Source organism: Neomonachus schauinslandi, chromosome 5 (assembly GCF_002201575.2).
Source record: "Neomonachus schauinslandi chromosome 5, ASM220157v2, whole genome shotgun sequence".
In the NCBI taxonomy this organism is placed as follows: Eukaryota; Metazoa; Chordata; class Mammalia; order Carnivora; family Phocidae; genus Neomonachus; species Neomonachus schauinslandi.
The window spans coordinates 27,574,354-27,595,596 of record NC_058407.1 but is presented as its reverse complement, the minus strand read 5'-3'; the positions used below and the strand labels follow the sequence as shown (position 1 = coordinate 27,595,596).

Genomic DNA, 21,243 nt, shown 5'->3' with positions numbered 1-21,243 from the left:
CTGCTCAGTGGGAAGCCTGCTTCTCCCTCTCACACTCCCCCTGCTCATGTTCCCTCTCTCACTGTCTCTCTGTCAAATAAATAAATAAAATCTTTAAAAGAAAAAAAATCTTAAAAAAAAACAAAAACAAAAAACCCTCCTCTTCACAGAGCCTGCTTATCCCTCAGTAGCAGGTTTCAGTTCCCTGCCAGCCCATAGAATAATTCAAACAAGCCAATCATAATCTCCTACAGGAACCAAGGGGCACCTCACCCTCTTGATAACCATAAACCCTGCCTCTCACAGTCCATGGTTGCTCATTTTGTTCCCAAGTTCAATCCTCATATGGCCCTTCAAGGCATACAGTGTCCTCCTGGGCCATGACTATATGGGACTAACAAACTGCTACTGATTTCAACCTGTCCAGTGTCAGGTTAATTTTATATTCAGCCATCCCTATAAGCCTAAAGACAGGAATCCTTCCTTAACCAATAGGGTAAATAGGAGGCAATCAAAATACTAACAAAGGACTTGTACCCAGATTAGATTAAAAAAAAAAAAAAAAAAACTCTTACAGTTTAATAATAAAAAGATAAACAATCCAACTTTTAAAATGGTCAGATTTCCAGTTACAGACAAAATGGAATAGATACGCTTTTCCCAATTTCTCCTAAGTACACCTAATATCCCTAGACATTATATATAAAACAAACACAAGAAAATTCTGAAAGCTGACGAGAAGGCAGACCAGCTAAGCATCTCAGGATCCAAGGACTGACACAGTGATAATACTCCAGGTTTTCTTTTGCCTCATATATTCCAGACTGGATATTGGAGAAGCTGGCAACCTGGAAACTTCAGTGAGCACTTAGAAAAAAAAGCCTGCCCTCTCTACCCAAAGGACCAGGAAAATGCAGGTCATCATTGAGTAGTTTCAGTGGGTACTAAGAACGGAACACAGACTAGAAAGGAATAAAGAGTGAACAAAGATGTTTGCTGCTGGCAATACATTATACTAAATAGTCTGAACAACCGTCCTGATGACAACAACTAAAGAATATAAAAACATGGGGGCCCGTCAGTGGTTCAGTCGGTTAAATGTCAGACTCTTGATTTTGGCTCAGGTCATGATCTCAGAGTCCTGAGATCCAGCCCCCCACATCAGGCTAAGCGCTCAGAGGGGAGTCTGCTTGATATTCTCTCTCTCCATCTCCCTCTGCCCCTCCCCCCACTGTGTTCCCTCTCTCTCTCTTTTTCAAATAAATAAATCTTTTTAAAAATATTTTTTTAAAGATTTTATTTATTTCAGAGAGAGAATGAGAGAGTGCGAGGTTGGGGGGGGAGCTAAAGGGGGAGGGCAGAGGGGGTTGGGAAGCGGATAAGCAGACTCTGCACTGAGCAAGGAGCCTGACATGGAGCTCAATCCCAGGAACCTGATATCACGACCTGAGACCGAGAGTCAGATGCTTAACTGACTGAGCCACCCAGGTGCCCCAATAAATAAATCTTAAAAATATATATATATATATATATATAAATCATTATTACATTATGTATTATACATATTATATGTTTGGTATAAACTGAACATGTATCCTCAAAACTCTTACATTGAAATCCTAACCCTCAAAGTAATGGTATTAGGAGGTGGGGCTTTGGGGAGGTGATTAGGTCATAAGGGTGGAGCCCTCATGAATGAGATTAGTGCCCTTATAAAAGAAATCTCAGACAGCTCTCTTGCCCCTTCAGCCATATGAGGATGGCCTTCTATAAGCCAGGAAGCAGGCCCTCACCAGAACAGAATCTGCCTTGATCTTGGACTTCCCAGCCTCTAGAGCTCTGAGAAATGTTTGTCACTCAGTCTATAGTACTTTTGTTACAACAGCCCATACTAAGACAATATTATATATATTATTATATATAACAAAATATAAAATATGACATAAATAAACCAAGGTATTGCTTTAACTTCTATTTCTTTAAAGTCGTAGAGACCAGGGTGCCTGGGTGGCTCAGTCAGTTAATCACCTGACTCTTGATCTCAGCTCAGGTCTTGATCTCAGGGTAATGAGTTCAAGCCCTAAAAAATAAATTAATTAAAAAAAAAATAAAGTCATGCAGACCATATTTCAAATTCCACATAGACAGCTGCTAAGGGGACAAAGTTCAAAGCTAGAATTTGTTCAAAGTGGGATGCCAAACTTAAAGTAAAAGGGAAACAAACCTAAGAGACTAACAGACAGACAGAGATATCATCCAAGACACCGACAAGTATGTACCCTAGCAGTGGGCATATGAATGTCTAGAGCAGTATTTGTATGCCAATAGGAATAATTCATGACATACGTAAAAACTAAAGTGGCAGGAGGGAGAGAGAATAAGACAAGAATGTGGACGAGAAGGGAATCCAGAGCACAAGAGAAAGGACTGAAATCTGATAGGAAAAGGGAAATGTCTTCCATGTATTAAAGTAAGAGAATAAAGGTGCAAATAGCTTTGGTATCAAAACGAGGACATTCACCTAATAGCTCCTATTTTCTCAGTGATACAGAAGGTGCCTGAGGGAAGGTGGGATAGGGTAAGACACATGAGAGATTTGAGGATAAAGAAGAGAGTAAAACTATATCAGAGAGTAGGAAAATGATGCTAATAAGAAAATACAGCAGGATTACCAGACACTGAGCAGTCTCACTACCCATTGGATTTTTTTTTTTTTTTTTTTGTCTAAGGACAACAGTAAAACTTGCTCTTAATAAAGTTCAACTGATACTTTTCTCCTCACTCTCATGGATAGTCTTGTTAGATCTTGTCATGGTTAATATCCATATACATGAAATCAGATGGCCAGAAAGAGACAAAACAGGGAGATGAATGGATAGAGAGACAAATCCAGAAATACACAAGACAGAGACTCACCAAGAGGTGCAGAAGGGGGAACACAGTAAAGAGGACTGGGAAGGCAATACAATTGGACCCAGAAAGGGGCAACTGACAGAAACTGTCAGAGCAGAATGTGAGTACATCAATATCTTAGGGACAATATTATTGGTGGTTTTTATGCTCTTGTCTTTCCTTTTCCCCTTTTTCTATAATGAGCAAATATTGTTTGTTAAAAATTATAATAATAAAGCAACTACTAAGGCTGACTTCTCCAAAAATTTGAGTTCTTTCTTAGATTTATCTACTTTCCCCATTAATTTTTAATCAACTATGAAAGATAAAAGTTCTTACAAAGTTGTAAATGAAGATAGCAAATAATGTATAAACTTTATAGATAACCTAATTTTTCATTAGCTCAGCAGTTCATGACAGTGTAAACACTAATTGGTAATTTTTACAAACAGATTTTAAAATCTTCCGTAAGTTGAGATGACATTAGCATTGAAGACAAATTAACAATATTAATTTTCAGTCTTAATAAACACTTTCTCAGTCTTACAACTAAACACCAGGATTTTTCTACAAGTGTGATTCAAAAGTCACATTCCAGTTTGTAAGAAGAAAGACAACCTTTCCTACAAAAGTTTAAATTACTGACCATTACTCCAAACATCTGCTCATTTTCCCTTAAATAATACCAAATTTTATTGCCAAATTATTATTTCCATACCTCTGAAGAGCTTTCATTATTGACATCCACTGTGTTTATAGGAGCTGCTGATGAATCTAAATCAGAACCTTGAGAGCCAACTCTCCCAGGAGTCTGAAACACAGAGAGAAAAAAAAAATCAAAATAGATATTAACAATATATTCATAAACTATTTAACAACCTAAACAGTAATCAGGGCTAGCCTTACATATAAAAGTAGGTGTCCTTGCAATAAAAATAACAGTACTAGCAGCTATCCTTTATTGAAGACTGTGCCTAATACTGTATCAAGATCTCTGTATGCATTCTCTCATTTTTAGTCTTTTTAAATTGATAAAAAGCTTATTTTTATATATAAAGTGCCTATAGTCTTCAACTCACTTTCACAGAACATCTTATTTAATTATAATGACATCTCTGAGAGAAGCAGGGTACATGTTACCTCTATAGATGAGAAAACAGATTCAAAATGGCTAAAAGACTTCTCAAGATTGTGCTGTTAACAAAAATCAGAAAGAACTAAAATGTTGATCTTCTAATTCCTCTTGCCTTGCTCTCTCTACCACACCAACTAAACTACAATAATTTGAGGGTAGCTAAAAAGATCAATACAGCCCATTCATGCCAATCATTACCAATCTGTCTCCAATACTTGATATTCCATCACCAAAAATACATACAGTTTGGAGGGTTAAAGGTCTTTTTCTTTTTCTCTTGCAACATTTATCCTCTAACATTATCATTCATTAATACCTAGGTGTTACCTTAAAGGAACTAAAAATCTAGTAAAACACTGGGCAAGAAGAAAGATTCAGGACACAACAACTAACTTAATAATCCTTAGCAAAAAAGATTTACGGTACATACTATCATTATTCTCACTTCACACAACAGAGAACTGAGGTGTGGAAACTAATTTGCCCAAAATCACATGGCTAATCAATGGGAGAAAGGTTTTTAACTTGAGTAGTCTAGCTCATCATCACTAAACCATACTGCTTCTCTGCTGGACATCTCCGCTGAGATGCACCACCTCAAGTACTTAAGACTGAGAGCAATTCACTGTACTTAACTCAACACGCAAACATCCTATTCATCACTATTAAATATTCAACATAAATGCTAAATAAGGAGGAAATGATACTACTTTGAAATTCATTAATTAAAATGATTATAAAAGCTGCATAGAGGGGCGCCTAGGTGGCTCAGTCAGTTAAGCATCTGCCTTCAGCTCAGATCTTGATCTCAGGGTCTTGGGACAGAGCCCCGCATCAGGCTCCCGCTCAGCAGGAAGCCTGCTTCTCCCTCTCTCTCTGCCGCTCCCCCTACTTATGCTCTTTCTCTCTGTCAAATAAATAAAATCTTTTAAAAAGCTGCACAGAAAATGACAAAACATACACACTATAATTATGTATAAAAACTATTTATATAAGAGATTCAAAGGATATATATCCCCAAATACAAATGATTTCATAGCAAGACACAGTTGTGGATATTTTGGTTTTTAGTTTTTCAGGTTTGGGTTTTGCTCATTTTTTTTTAGAATTCTAGATCCATAGTTCAATTACTTTTACACTGAAATTTTTCTTGTTATTAAAAATAAGAAAAAAAGGGCGCCTGGGTGGCTCAGTTGGTTAAGCGACTGCCTTCGGCTCAGGTCATGATCCTGGAGTCCCGGGATCGAGTCCCGCATCGGGCTCCCTGCTCGGCGGGGAGTCTGCTTCTCTCTCTGACCCTCCTCCCTCTCATGCTCTCTGTCTCTCATTCTCTCTCTCTCAAATAAATAAATAAAATCTTTAAAAAAAAAAAAAAAAAAAAAAAAAAATAAGAAAAAAAAAATAAGCAGACCTCTCCAAATTGGATGATCCACATTCCTGTCATACTTTCCCAAAACGTAACCTTCTAAAACTTTGTAAACTTATCCAGAGTATGACTTTATTGTGTTCCTTTAAAATCCATAAAATTCTCATGTTTTAACTCTCCTATCAGCTACCCTCCTCTAAAAAACAAAGCAAGATTCTTTCCCAAAACGGTATCCTTGAGACATGAATTTATAAAGAAAGAAAAGCCAGCTATCTAGATTTGATGATACTCGTGCATCTGGCAAAAAAGGTAGCTCGATGGTGAAAAAGTTAAAGACCCTTTAAATTATATACTTAATATAAAGAATTGTATAAAACTAGAAATTCATTTTTGACCCTTCAACATTTCAATAGCTTCACACCACCATGGTTTTTAAAACTAGTAACCCCATCCTCAAAAGCACTGGAAACTAAAGCTGTACCTCCCAAGAATTATATTTTCCCCATTTCCGTATCATTTACTTTTCCAGAGGGCAGGTGGCTTTTCATCTGAGATTTACCTTCCCTGTGAAGTAAGGAATTCAGAGATATATCTACATAATCCTATTACCACCACCAAAAATACCTTTTCTCAAATTTGCCTAAAATAGTCCTAATAAACAGACCTAAGTAAGCCCAAGAGGCATGAAGAGTAAAGGGAAAAACAAGAGAGAAACTATCGATGCTTTTTCATACCCGTATTTTAAACACATTCCCCCTGATTATTGTTAAACTGTCTAATAACTTCTTGTTCTGTTCTTAGGTCGCCAAAATCCCATTATTTTAATGAGAAGTCCAATTACAGTAATGATGATCCTGAAGAAACAATATAAAGCATTCTAACTTTTCTACTTATAAAAGTTTTACTTTGTGGAAACAACAGGATAAGAATAAGAATAATTTCTGCTAGGGGCGCCTGGGTGGCTCAGTCAGTTAAGAGTCTATCTTCAGCTCAGATCGTGAGCCCAGGGTCCTGGGATGGGGCTCGCCACTCAGCAGCAGGCTTAGCGGGGAGCCTGCTTCTCCCTCTCCCTCTGCCACTCCCCCTGCTTGTGCTCTCTTGCTATCTCTCTCTCTCTCTCTCTGTGTGTAATAAATAAATAAAATCTTTAAAAATAATAATAATTTATGCTAAAAATTTAAAGTAATAGAGAGATAAGTATCTTCCAAATTATGCTTTTATAGAAAAGTATTACCTAAATTTAGGTATCTTTTACAGTAACCAAAAAGTACGTAACACATCTGCTCATCTCCCATGAAGTATCGAACATTCTGTAAGGCTCTGGATGTCAAAAGGAATGGACAGCATAAGAGAAATAAGGACCGTGCCTTGAGGTAGACTATAACCTGGCTGGAGAAACGAAACTAATGTAAACAAAAGGAGGTAGGAAACAACTTGAAAAAAATTAAATGCTAAATCAAAGAGCTCTGAATGCAAACAGAGAAAAAAGAGATCAATGCCGGGGCGCCTGGGCGGCTCAGTCATTAAGCATCTGCCTTCAGCTCAGGTCATGATCCCGGGGTCCTGGGATCGAGCCCCACATCGGGCTCTCTGCTCAGCGGGAAGCCTGCTTCTCCCTCTCCACTCCCCCCGCTTGTGTTCCCTCTCTTGCTGTGTCTCTGTCAAATAAATAAATAAAATCTTTAAAAAAAAAAAATAGATCAATGTCAGTTCTGATATTTGAAAAAAAAAATCCATTCCTTGAAGGAAAAGTTAAATTTACTTCAGTGACAATCATTCCAACTAGATGAAATCAAAAAATACACAAAAGCTGAGAATACAGAAATAAGAACACTGTATTTTTTTAAAGATTTATTTATTTTAGAGAAAGAGAAGGGGGGTGGGGAGACAGGGAGAGAGAATCGCAAGCAGACTCCCCGCTGAGCAGGAAACCCACCATGGGGGCTCAATCTCACAACCCTGAGATCATACCCTGAGCTGAAATCAAGTGTCAAGTGTCGGACGCTCAACTGACTGAGCCACCCAGGCACTCCAATAAGAACACTGTTTTTAAGGAAAATAAATGTGTTGGACAGAAAGTTATACACACACACACACACACACACACAAAACAGGTATTAAATAGGTTAAACTGATAATATAGAATGAGTAGGAGATATAAAACATTGAAATATGCCATGGTAAACAGAGAATGGCCACAACTCCAATCCAGATAGCTTTTGCAGTTAACATAGACACCAAGCTGCCTCAGTTCCGAAGATCAATAACAGATAAAGAATTTTTAAATATTAAAGAGGTAGAACCATGTTCAAAAACAAGGTAAGTATCTCAGTAGACAAAAAATAAAACAGAAACACACAGAGTATAGAGTTTAGAGTTCTGGGACCTAAAATAGGTAGAGGCAACCAAATTCTTACAGGATAATGGGGACCAAGATGCCCTACATGTTTTAGGCATCAAGAAGCCTGGCCCACTACAGGAACTCAGAAAGTTGAGCAAAGCTCCTGCCCTTGCCATGAACAGAAAATTTTTCAAGGGTGTAAATTCCACCAAGCCCTGTATCTGGGCTTGAGGTCTGATCAAAACTTTTATAGGCAGGGATGAATAGGCATTCTAAGCAAAGCATTATTTATGAAAGTGAAAAATTTTAAGTAATCTGTATGTTCAAAACAAAGAAACGGTTAACTAAATTATGACATACCCACTCAGCAAATTTGACAATTAAAACCTTAACAATTAAAAATATGAGGTTTATTAGAAAAATGATAATGCATGTGATATAATGCTGAGTTTGTAAGAGACAACGGACAAAGTTTGGATATATTATGACTTAGACTATATAAAAATATAAACACAAATTGAAAGGTCATATAAAACTGATGAGTTTTATGTTAGGGCTATTTTTGTTGTTGTTACTATTTTTTCCCTATGTAATTAAAAGGATAATGGGGCACCTGGGTGGCCCAGCTGGTTAAGTATCTGACTCTTGATCTCAGTTCAGGTCATGATCTCAGAGTCGTGAGATCAAGGCCCATGATGGGCTCCCTGCTCAGTGGGGAGTCTGCTTGAGATTCTCTCTCTCCCTCTCCCTCTGCCCCTCCCCCCACTCTCTCCCTCTCTAAAATAATCTTTTTTAAAATTAATTAATTAAAAGGACGAGATTTGTATTGATGGATTTTGTTAAGCACCAACCCACCTCCCCCAAAAAATATTTCATTAGTTTTGTCATACTATTAAATTTCTCAAATTTTAAAAAAATTAAATTTAAAAAAATATCTGGGGTTGCAAAAAGATCCAGATAATTATAATCAAACACCCATCACTAATGTTTAGTTGCTTTGGCCAAAGAGATGCTTTGGCCAAAGAGATCAATATTTGAAAATATGGGGGGGGAAGTTTATATACTTCAACCAAGTAAAGTAAGAGTAGAGGCCTGCAATATATAGGCTACCCTAAATTATTGGTAGTATAAAAACAGATTTCTACTACCAAAAATTATAAGATCAATATAAAACAGCATTAATCTCTGCAAAAACTGCTACAGAAGAACTAAATACAGGTTTTTGATGAAAGAACAGAACTTCATTGGAGAAAGAAAAAGTTATCATTGTTTACTGTATACAATACCTTGGAATAAAGTGTCACTTTCCTAGAAGTTTTAACAATATGAAGTTTCTTTGAAATACATATTTGATTTCAGACCAGTCGCTTATGGAATGCAATTTAAATAATCTATGTGAAAATTATAATTGCACTGCTGTAATACAAAGCAACCAGCAGCTATATCTTCCAATTGTGACTAAAAATCTTTATCTAATAGCAAAGAAAAACAGAATCAAAACCAGCATCTAGTAGCACATAAGAAACAACTTTTTTTCTTATTATTTTAAGATTTTATTTATTTATTTGACAGAGAGAGAGTGAACACACAAGCAGGGGGAGCAGCAGGGGGAGAGAGAGAAGCAGGCTTTCCGCTGAGCAGGGAGCCTGATGCAGGGCTCGATCCCAGGACCCCGGGATCATGACCTGAGCCAAAGGCAGAGGCTTAACTGACTAAGCCACCCAGGTGCCCTGAAACAACTATTTTTTAGATGAATAACAAAAGTTTCCCTAATATCTGGTGATATGCCAAGTCAGAGTTTCGAAACTCTCAATATACTCTCCCCACCCCACCAGCTCTACATTTGATTTTACTCTAAGATCAAGCAGGAAGAGAGCAAAAATTTCATTGGTAAAATAAATCAGGTTCACAATCTAATTCCTACTAAAGATAAAGAACCTCACCTCTAAATCCTACCCACCTGCAAAGCACTAAAACTGACTAAAATTTTAAGTAGAACAGTCTTTGCACGTAGAAGAGACGTAATAAATGTTTAATAAGCAAATGTGGAGCCCACACCACTCTAGCTAAAACTAGGTAAAAAAGAAGGCAAACCAGCAAAAGCTGAGTTAATAACAGATTAATCTACAGAAAAAGTTGAGTTGACTAAAAATAAATGTTTGCTTTTGCAAAAATATTTGAAGAAAACATTGCTATAGGATACTGTACACACTTCATACTTACCAAATTAGTTCTGAAACTGGAAAGGATACTAGTATTAGAAATTAAATGACAGACAACCTCAAAATCTTGGGGATTTACGAGACATCTAGAAAAATTTCTTATAAAATGTAACTTTCAGCATTGATTGTGTTACTCTGTTTCACCCTCCGTCTACCATAAAAACAAATTAGGAAGATTTTCGCAAATTCAAAGTTTGAAAAGCGAGCTGCAAACATGCACACCACCTTGACAAGGGTGCTTTAAATACATTATCTGATCCTTGTGCTGTAATTGGATAACCAAATTATATCTTAGGTCCCTCACTACTATTCCTATTACTATATCCTTAAAAATATTTTTTTAATTTCATGGAAAGCATTCCAAGGCTTCACAGGGAGTTTTCAGGCTCAACCTCTTAGTTTACCATATACCCTCTAGGTGGTATCATCTACTCCCTTAATTTTAATTACCCCCAGTGCTAACAAAAAATAAAGCTCTAGGGGCGCCTGGGTGGCTCAGTCAGTTGAGCATCTGACTCTTGATTTCGGTTCAGGTCATGATCTCAGGGCCATGAGAATGAGCCCCACATCGGGCTCCATGTTAGGCATGGAGCCTGCTTAAGATTCTCTCTCTCCCTCTCCCCCCGCTCCCCCACCCCTGCTCATGCTCTCTCTCTCTCTCAAAAAAACCTGTAAATCTAATCCAGATCTCTGCTGAACTTCAAACTCGTATTTTCCTGTCCCATAAATATCTCTACCTGAATGCCTTGAAAGCACCCCAAAGCTAGTTTATTCAAAACCAAATTACCTTTTTTCATAAACCTATCACCCATCTGCATTCTCTACCTCAAATAACAGAAACATCACACACCCATCTTGCCTAAATCCAAAGCCTTATTACTCTTAACTTCTCTCTTCCTTAACCTTCATATCCAATCATCTACATAAATTCTGAATCTATCCTTTCTCCATCTCCTTTGCCATTACTTTAGTTCAAGGTGCCATCATCTCTCACCTAGACTATAAAAGAGAGATCTAATTTAGCACTCTATATTTCTATACCCACATTTCCAAGTGCTTTCTAATTGCTTTCCCTAAACACCTCAAATGAATCATATCCAAAATCAAACCCTTCATTTATTTCAACCCTTTACCATCCCAGAGGAAAAGTTTTCTTTTTCTCCTATGTTCTCTACCTTAGTTAATAATAATCCTTTTATTTAAAACCTCAGTTAAAATCTAACTGAACCGGAATAGAAATTTGTACACCAATGTTCATAGCAGCATTATTCACAATAGCTAAAAGATGGAAACACCCCAATGTTCACTGATGGGTAAATGGATAAACAAAATGTGGTATACACATACAATGGAGTATTACCAACATTTAAAAGGAAGGAAATTCGAATACATGCTACGTACAATACGGATAAACCTAGGAAGACAGGTTTTATGCTAAGTGAAATAAGCCAGACACAAAATGGACTAGTATGTATGGCTTCATTTATATGAGGTACCTATAATAACCAAATTCATACAGACAGAAGTAGAATAGTAGTTACCAGAGGCTAGAAGGTACAGGAAATAAGAAGTTATTGTTGAATGGTACAGTTTCAGTGTGGGATGATGAAACCTAGAGACAGTTCTGATGGATGCACAAAAATATGAATGTACGTAATGCCACTGAACTGTACATTTTAAAATGGAAAATTTTATACTCTGGTTTCTCTTCAAATCACATAAATTTTTTTTTTTTTGCTTTTAAAATGGCAAATTTTATGTCACCACTATTTTCAAAATTTAAAAACTTTTTTAAAAACCTAACTGAATCTCAAGTTGGTGTTAAACCAACCACCTAGAAAATAATTATTTCAAGTGATTTAAGAACTACATAGGGGGTGCCTGGGTGGCTCAGTCAGTTAAGCGTCTGCCTTCAGCTCAGGTCATGATCCCAGGGTCCTGGGATCGAGCCCCGCATCGGGCTCCCTGCTCAGCGGGGAGTCTGCCCCTCTCCCTGCTCATGCCCTCTCTCTCTCTCTCTTTCTCTGAAATAAATAAAATATTTTTTTAAAAGTACATAGACTTAGTGAAATATAGCATAAGGACAAAAATAACTGCTTTTAAAAAAAACAGTAAAATTCATTCAGTAGTCTTATAAATGGTAATATTAGTACTATTATGTTAAAGCTATTTATATATATTTTCAGGAAAAAAAACCTATGTTAATGTTAGGAACCAAGATATTCAGTATAAGACAAAAAGATACAAACTCATAGTAAAAACCATTTTATACTCTTTTTTTTTTTTAAAGATTTTATTTATTTATTTGAGAGAGAGAGAATGAGAGAGAACACATGAGAGGGGGGAGGGTCAGAGGGAGAAGCAGACTCCCTGCTGAGCAGGGAGCCCAATGTGGACTCAATCCAGGGACTCCAGGATCATGACCTGAGCCGAAGGCAGTCGTTTAACCAACTGAGCCACCCAGGCACCCAAAAACCATTTTATACTCTTAAATTTGAACTCATGTTTTGTTTTGCCATATATAAAGGGATAGAAATACTTCCTAGTTCTTATCACTTAAAAGCTTAAAAGCAGTAACAACCCAGAAGCAATGAGCACCTTTGGTGCCCAATTTTATCTAAATCGCATTCCCCACTGAAAGGAACCAGGGCTTTTTGGAGAAATGGCTGATTTCAGCCTGAAGGAGAAATATTACAAGATGAACCTGGGACATACTGTTGTGCCAAAAGCAAAGAAGCTAGCAAACACTAATCAGGTCCTGTCAAAATGACAAGTCACTTTGAAGGCACTTCCATTAGCTAAAGCTGGGGCAATTTGCACATCAAAAAATCCCACTGACTTCAATTGATTGAAACCTACTAAACATATAAATCTGTGAGTTCATAAAATATATTTAAAAATCCACGAGTTCGGGGTGCCTGGGTGGCTCAGTTGGTTAAGCAACTGCCTTCAGCTCAGGTCATGACCCTGGAGTCCTGGGATCGAGTCCCGCATCGGGCTCCCTGCTCGGCGGGGAGTCTGCTTCTCCCTCTGACCCTCCCCCCTCTCATGCTCTCTCTATCTCATTCTCTCTCTCAAATAAATAAATAAAATCTTTAAAAAAAAAAAATCCACGAGTTCTCTTTCTTCAAGGACAGAAAAAGTCAAAAGACAAGCAAGGCTTATTCATCACTGCTAGAGTATGTACCAACTCTTATTCTAAAAATTAGCAATTAAAGAAAAAGATTTAAGCATTTACTCTGCCCTTCCAGTATGCGCTGGAATTCATGGCAACCAAACAGCCCACTTGATGTTGAAAGTTCTTCACAGAAAAATGTCAGTTAATGTATGCAGAAGGAATGAAAGATTTAGAAAATCACCATTTTGCAACTGTTGATAAAATCAGTCTTCTCAACTTAAAAGACATAAAACCTTTCCTGAATCTCCCCCTTCAAATAAGAAATCTTTCTGTCCTTTAAATTATATCCGGTCTCTTATTTATACTCTTGCAACACTTAATCGTAATATAAGGAAGAAGAAAGTGATGTCTGTGTTAAATTGTTTCAGTAATGACCCTCAATGAATCTCCCCTATGTTTTAATGCTCTTGTAATTTTCTGTGTAATCCTCTCCCACGTGGGCTCTGGACTGGCCATGAGACTTGACATGGCTAATGTTGGAGTGGCAAATGAGATACAAGCAGAGACTTGAAAAGTGCTTGCACAATGGGATTTGCTCTGTTATTGATGGAGACTCTTCTGCTACAATATAAGCCCAGGCTAGCCTTAGACTTATGTGGCCCAACGAATATAATCAGCAATCTAAGTACCTTAGACTGTCCATTCCAATCAAACTGACAAATAATCCCAGCTATATGAGTAACTTCAAGAGAGTCCACCAGAAGAACCACTCAGCCAAGCCTAGCCCAAACTGCTGATCCACAAAATCTACAGCCAACAAAATGGTGGTTGTTTTAAGTCAAAGCCAAAGTTTGGGGATGGTTTATTATGCAATAGATACAATTAGATATAGTAGATGCAATGTGGTATCTTCTCCACAAAAAAGAAAAGGAACCTTTCTGAGGCTGGGAACCCTGAACAGAATGAGGTATTCACCACAATTCCTAGTAAGGACACAATAAAAGTGTCCACCTGAATTTAATGGGACACACAATAGTTTTAACACATTAAAAAAAAAGGATTAATGTAACTACTCCATTACATCATTCTGTTTTCCATCTTTTCTTTTTTAACTGTTTAAGTTAAACAAGAAACTGGAAGACTAAATGACAACTGCCAATCTAGTTTTCAGGGTATTTGAGTAAAATCAAGATGTTTTTATTCAATGACAATAGGCATTGGTGGAAAGAATACTGGAAAACCAACCCTCTCATACATGGTTAGTGAGAGTATAATTAAATGCAAAAAATGTACATACTCTCTGACTTTGTGCTCAGGAAATTACTCAGTGGTACCACCTATATATGTACAAGCATGTTCACTGCAGTATTGTTTATAATAGCAAAACTGGAAACAAAACTAAATGTCCTTCAACAGGGGAATAGTTAAATTTTGATAATCCATAGAATACAATATAGCTATTAAAAATAAACAAATAATAAAAGAAGTAGTTCTGGGGCACCTGGGTGGCTCAGTCATTTAAGTTTCCAACTCTTGATTTTGGCTCAGGTCATGATCTCAGAGTCGTTGAGATCGAGCACCACATAGGGCTCCACACTGGGCATGAAGCCTGCTTAAGATTCTCTCTCTCCCTCTCCTTCTGAGCCTCTACCCGCCCCCCCCACCGCCTGCGCACTCGCAGGCACTCACTCTATCAAAAAAAAAAAGAAGTTCTGAAAGTGGCGGTACTTAAAGATCTCCAAACTATACTAAGTGAAAAAAATTCAAACTCATATGAAGAATGATCGTATTTTTATAATATTAATGGATATATGCATCAGAAAATTGTGGAAAAACACAAAGAAACTATCAGCAATGATTACTGGAGAAGGGACCTTCTACTTTTCATTTTATACCTTCTGTACTCCTAATTCTAACTCCTGTCAGTCTCAAACTTCATACAAAATTTGACTCTTAAGTCCACCTTTAAACTTGTCTCATAATTCATTTTTGCTAATTACTTTTTTTTGTCCTCAGAATTCGTTCTTATTTCTCTGCCCTCTTAAAACTGAATATATCCGGGCGCCTGGGTGGCTCAGTTGGTTGAGCGACTGCCTTCGGCTCAGGTCATGGTCCCGGGGTCCTGGGATCGAGTCCCACATCGGGCTCCCTGCTCTGCGGGGAGCCTGCTTCTCCCTCTCCCACTCCCCCTGCTTGTGTTCCCTCTCTCGCTGTGTCTCTCTCTGTCAAATAAATAAATAAAATCTTTAAAAAAAAAAAAAAAAAAAAACCTGAATATATCCTGGGGCGCCGGGGTGGCTCAGTTGTTAAGCGTCTGCCTTCGGCTCAGGTCATGGTCCCAGGGTCCTGGGATCCAGCCCAGCATTGGGCTCCCTGCTCTGCGGGAAGCCTGCTTCTCCCTCTCCCACTCCCCCCTCTCTCGCGTTCTCTCTCTCTGCTGAATAAATTAAAATATATACATATAAAAAAATTGAATATATCCTGATCCATATTAAATCCTGAAGTAGAAGGCTTACTCAGATTTTTGCAATAATATGACTTAGAAAACTTATAGTACCAAATTACACCACAGATGCTTCTCTATCCATCATACAACTATATACAATAATAGTACGCTTCTTGGGCACCTGACTGGCACAACAGGTAGAGTGTGCAACTCTTGATCTCCGAGTCCTGAGTTCAAGCCCCACACTGGGTAGGGTTACTTAAAATAAATAAATAAATAGATAGATAGATAGATAGATAAATTTGCCAATATATCACAGTTAACTCTAACTCATTTATATTAGCTTTCAGCTGAGAACAATTCCTATTTTCTGAAATGTGAGCAATTCCATCTAAACTAGAGCCATCCTACAACTTTAATGAGCAAGCAAATACAGTCACCCATGTTGTTAAATTACTGATACTAAATTGAGTGCAATCCCTATTCAAGTCGTTTTTCCAAGTGGCTTCTAAGAGGCTATGCCTCCTGTTGCATCTAATTCCAACACTCTCCAAAATTTCTCAAGTGCTAACACACAACATACTTCTGCATCGTAAGTCTTTCCTGCTAACCCACTGACACACAATACTACACAATGCCAAAGAAGGGGTCAGAAGCATATTCTTACCGAATGCAACTGGCTCTTGTTTTCAGCAGGGTCTGTCAAGTGTTCCAAACACAAAAGTCCACCTAAATCTAGGAAGAGTGATTCAGAATATAGAAGTTGGAGTCACACAGACTTGCATTCAACTTCCAGTTTACCACTTAGAAGTCTTGCAGATTTATTAACTTCTCTAAGCCCAAATTCCCATTTGTAAAGTGGAACTAACAATGTCAGCCTCACAGAACTGTTGTAAGGATTAGATGAAATAATACATTTAAAATGTTTAAACCAGTGCCTAGCATTTGATAATATACTATAAATAACAGTCACTCATAACATTAAGACTTGAATCAAACTTTAAAAGTTGGAGAGCATCTCAAAAATTATGTTCCAATTGTATCACTTCATAGACGATGAAACTAAGCCCTAGAAAGTATAACTGGCTTACCTGACATCACTCTGCTATCTAATGGTAAAGTTGCAATTAAAACTTAGGTTTTCCAGGTCCCAATTCAATATTCTCTCTACTAACCAAAATATTTCTTGGTCATCTGTCTGGTACCCATCAAGACAATTTCTCTAATCTAATTTCTTCAATGATAAATTATAGGGACGGATCATGGATCATGATCATGGATCCTTCTAACTCTAAAATTCTCATTCTATGATTCATTTGGGTCCTAAACTGGCTACCTTAAAAGCATGTCCATAGAAATAGTCAACTATATTTCCAATCTCTATATATACTTTGCTTTCTTATGGACATGTTCAAAACTCTAAAACTTTTATCAGTTATTAACGGTTACATGAAAGTAATTTACCTCTCAAAAGAAACCAAAAAAAAAAAAAGAAAGAAAAGAAAAAGGCAGCCAAGTCAATAAGAAATTGAGATTATTAAAACTAATTATAGATAAGTTATTAGTAACTAAATTGGGTTTGTAGACATCATACAATTAAGTCAATATTAAGCAAAAGAGTAAAAGTTTTTTTAATATTTAACATATTTTAAAAATATCTAACATAGGGACGCCTGGGTAGCTCAGTTGGTTAAGCGTCTGCCTTTGGCTCAGGTCATGATCCCAGGGTCCTTGCTCAGCAGGGAGCCTGCTTCTCCTTCTGCCTGCAGCTCCCCCTGCTTGTATGTGCATGCTCGCTCTCACTCTCCCCCTCTGTCTGACAAATAAATAAATAAATCTTTAAAAAAAACTAACATATAATTAAATATCTAACATATAATTAAAATTGAGCTACATATTTGAAGCAAATTTAGAGTATTATTTTTTTAAGATTTTATTTATTTATTTGAGAGAGAGAAAGCACGAGAGCAGGGGGGAGGGGTAGAGGGAGAGGGAGAAGCAGACTCCCCACTGAGCAGGGAGCCTGATGTGGGCCTACATCCCAGGATCCTGGGATCATGACCTGAGCAGAAGGCAGACACTTAACCAACTGAGCCACCCAGGCACCCTGAGTATCATGTGTTTTGTTTCAACAAATATGGATAGCCAGACACAAAAATATAACAAAATAAGAGTTCATACTCTACTTTTGGGAAGAAGCCACTTTTCATTTTTTAAGTCTTAAAATCTCTTGAGAGAACTGTGAATGGTGCTGATAATAAAACTTCCTGAACAGAGCATCAATGGGCCATGCTCATAATCCCAGCAAATGGTCTTACACAGTACTTAAGAATCTAACAGAAATTCTAATCTACTGGCTATGGATTCCTGTTATAAGAGATATGTAGAGTATCAGTTTCAAAGAAGTGGAACACAAAGTTCATAAAATTAAAATCCATCCTGAATATAATTATCTTTTATGAATCCATCAGACTATCCAAATAGCAGATGATTTGTCATTTGAGTTCCCAAGGAAACAAACTCTGACACTCTGAAATCTACAAGCAGCTTTACTGGGGAGTGCTCTCAAGAACACCTGTGTGGGCACAGGGGAAGCATGACTGGGCAGAGGGAGAAGATAAACAGTACTGATCAGTAGCACAGTTGCAATAGCAACCTCAGCTAATCCTACCAAGAGTCCTGAAGCTAGATGGCCCTTCACAGAAGTCCCGAATCAAGGCAAGAGGATGATTTCTTTGTATTCCCCACATCAGCCAGTAATGAGGCTGCTTCTGGAAAGGGATATAATCTTGGGTGAGGAAGCTTCTTTCTATTAGGGCAACTCCCAGAGAAGGACACAGCTATGAGCCATCAGCTCCATGACTCTAGGCAGCTAGGACAATGTATCTCTGTCCTGAAGGAAGATCTAAGTGCCACATCAAAGCATCCACTGCAACAAATGTACCTTACTTGCATTTGAGATACTCGTAAAGGGCTATACACGGGGGGGGGGGGGGGGGGGGGATATCTCAGTAGAGAAGGAGGAGAACTATCTTCTGGAACCTACTACATGGATGGCAGGCGCTGTGACAGTCATCTTACATGAGTTCTCAAATTTATCACTGAATCCTTGCTTCCTAAGACAGTTTTTTCTCAGCAAAGATGCTAGAAAACAGGGTAAAAGTTATTTGGACTTGTTATATAACACATTTAAAATGCTACTTTAGGGTGGCAAATGATCTGCAGACTCAAAATCTTGGTACTTTCTTGGTTTTCAAATAACAGCTTTACCCTAAGATCACCTTAGAAATCACCTAGGTGGTGTGCTCAGTGGACAGAGAAGGAAAGTGAAGCCAAGAAAAACTCAATGATTTGCCTAAGAACATGAACTCAAGTCTCTTGTTTCCAAATTCAGTGATTTCTCTACTTGCTCTGGTGACTTTATACTCAAAAACTTAATAAAATCAAAATAACCCTGAGGCATGAATCTTATTTTAAAGCTCAATACCAACTTCTTCTGGATCATTTGCATTTTCAAAATCATGAACATAAGAAACTTGAGTTTTATACTAGTTAAAGAAATGTCAATTGGTAGTCTGGCTAAATGAAATATTCTATCTTTCTATTAACAATAATAGCTAACATATAACCTCTATGACAGGCATGAAGCCAAGCACTTTGTCTACATTATGTCATTTAATGCTTACAACAATCCTTTGAATAAAGTCAAAGGGATTGCTCCCATGTAGCCAAGGGGGGGGGAAATATGGTTAAAGAAGCTAAATAAATTGTTAGCTAAGATTACAAATGTAACACACAAAGCTGGGATTCAATCTGACTTCAAAGCTTGTGTTCTTAATGTTAACCATACAGCCTGTGCTTCTTCTCAATTTTCCTTTTCTGAACTACTCAAATTTCTGTGATGTAGATGGTTTATTTTCATAACCAGAAACATATTATTTTATTTTTTTCAAATATTTTTATTTTAAAACTATATTATTCCTTAAAATATTTAAAAGCTGCAGAGATATGAGGTTATATCAAAAAATAAACATCCCACAGAACAAAATAAATTCATACGTCCTTATCAGATATCTAACTCAATATGATTTACCACTTAATCTACCCCACATGACAATGTATTTTGGCATAGCACTGTATAGAGACAAAAATTCTTAAAACATTTTCCAAATATTAAAGTCCAAATAAAGTATCACTGAGACTCTAAAAACTTTTATATTAGCATACTTATGTAAAACTTAGCCAGAGTCTGATATTAAAGACTGAAATGAGACTAAAGGGTGGTTTCAAATTTCAACTACTGCTCTAGTCTATGCAACACTTAAACAGATGTCAATGCAACTAAATTATCCATGTTCTTGTATTTAATCTGTCAATCAATCATAATGCAGGTAATAGCCATGCTTCTATCCTAAAGTAAGCTATCCTACCATAGTCCATGTTGAGAACATAGTCCAAGACAGCCAGGTTATATGACCCTGTGTCTACTGACCAATTGACCAAAGATATGATCACCTGGATCAAACAGCAGATATTCACAAGCTAGCTAGCAGCCAATAACATGGCCCAGTGGCAAAAAAGAAAAAAAAAAGAAGTGCCCAAAGCCAAGAACAAACTACTGCTAGGTTCCACGCTTCGGCCTTTAAATTGCAAACTATAAAGAGAAATGATTAATTAGCCACACAAACTGGCACTAAAAAGATAAACAGTGTAGTCACGTGGTAAAGTAAGAGTACATGGAACACCCCAGCAAATCAAAGCTATAACCCAACCAAAGTTTCAAAAGATCATAGACTCTGAGTATGCAGAAGCCATGAAGAAAAAAACTAGAATAGAGGGTAAGAAAATTAGCTGAGAGCGGAAACAAAAGTATATAGATACAGGGGACACAGATAAAGAGTCACTGAGTTGTTTAACAGCTCAACTCTACAGTGAAAATCTATAAAGCCCTGTCATGAAAGTCCCTAATAACACTACCTTGGAGCCTTCAAAGCCTTCCAGTAAAAATGAGAGGCTCAGCCCCATACTAAATGTTTGATTTTGAATTTCCATAAAATTCCATCTTTCTTATCGCTGAGTGCATCTTTATAACCACTACTACGCTATTTTGAGCTAACCTGATGGATCCTTTATTCCTAGAACCAAATGAATTTAATCATAACTATTATCACTATTTCAGAGCCATGGTAAAGCTCATTCTAGAAGAATGATGTGTAAATTGTGTGTTTCATGGTACCACAACTCCTAGAAGGAATAGTCCTGAGTATTATATGACCACTCTCCACTTCCAACCTCAGTTGACTAAACCATCAATGAACACCTTTGGCCAGCCAGAGACCTATGCATGACCCAATGAAAAAAGATGCAGAGGACATTTTAAGTCTTCTCTTGTATTTGGGAATTGAGACACTGGGCCAGTTGATTACACAAAGCTAAGGTGAAAAGTACATAGAATTGAGTGGTCAGAAGACCATTTGGGGTCTTGAACACACTGAGAAAACAGCAACAAGGAGGATGGACACAGAGACAGAGAGACAAGATGCCAGTGGTCCATGAAAGACAAAGACAAGGAGAAGAACTGCCTCCATCCCTGACACCATTATCATGAGGCCTAACTATATAGCCAATTCTTCTTCATGGATCACTTTGAAGCTTTCCAATAAATCCCCCTTTCAACTTAAACTAATTTGAGGAAGTTTCTAATCCTTGAAAATAAAAAATCATTTATTAGAACACTGTCCAAG

The 21,243-nt window shown here is 37.4% G+C and overlaps 1 protein-coding gene across 2 annotated transcripts in view; it reads right to left on the bottom strand.

The window, feature by feature from the left end:
• EEA1 (early endosome antigen 1) overlaps positions 1 to 21,243 on the bottom strand; it is a 127,748-nt gene that overhangs the window by 95,442 nt on the left and 11,063 nt on the right. For both annotated transcript variants that reach the window (XM_021687326.1, XM_044915358.1), the window contains exon 2: positions 3,590 to 3,682. In XM_021687326.1, the coding sequence (XP_021543001.1) occupies positions 3,590 to 3,682 (93 nt within the window). The remainder of the gene's footprint in view (positions 1 to 3,589; positions 3,683 to 21,243) is intronic.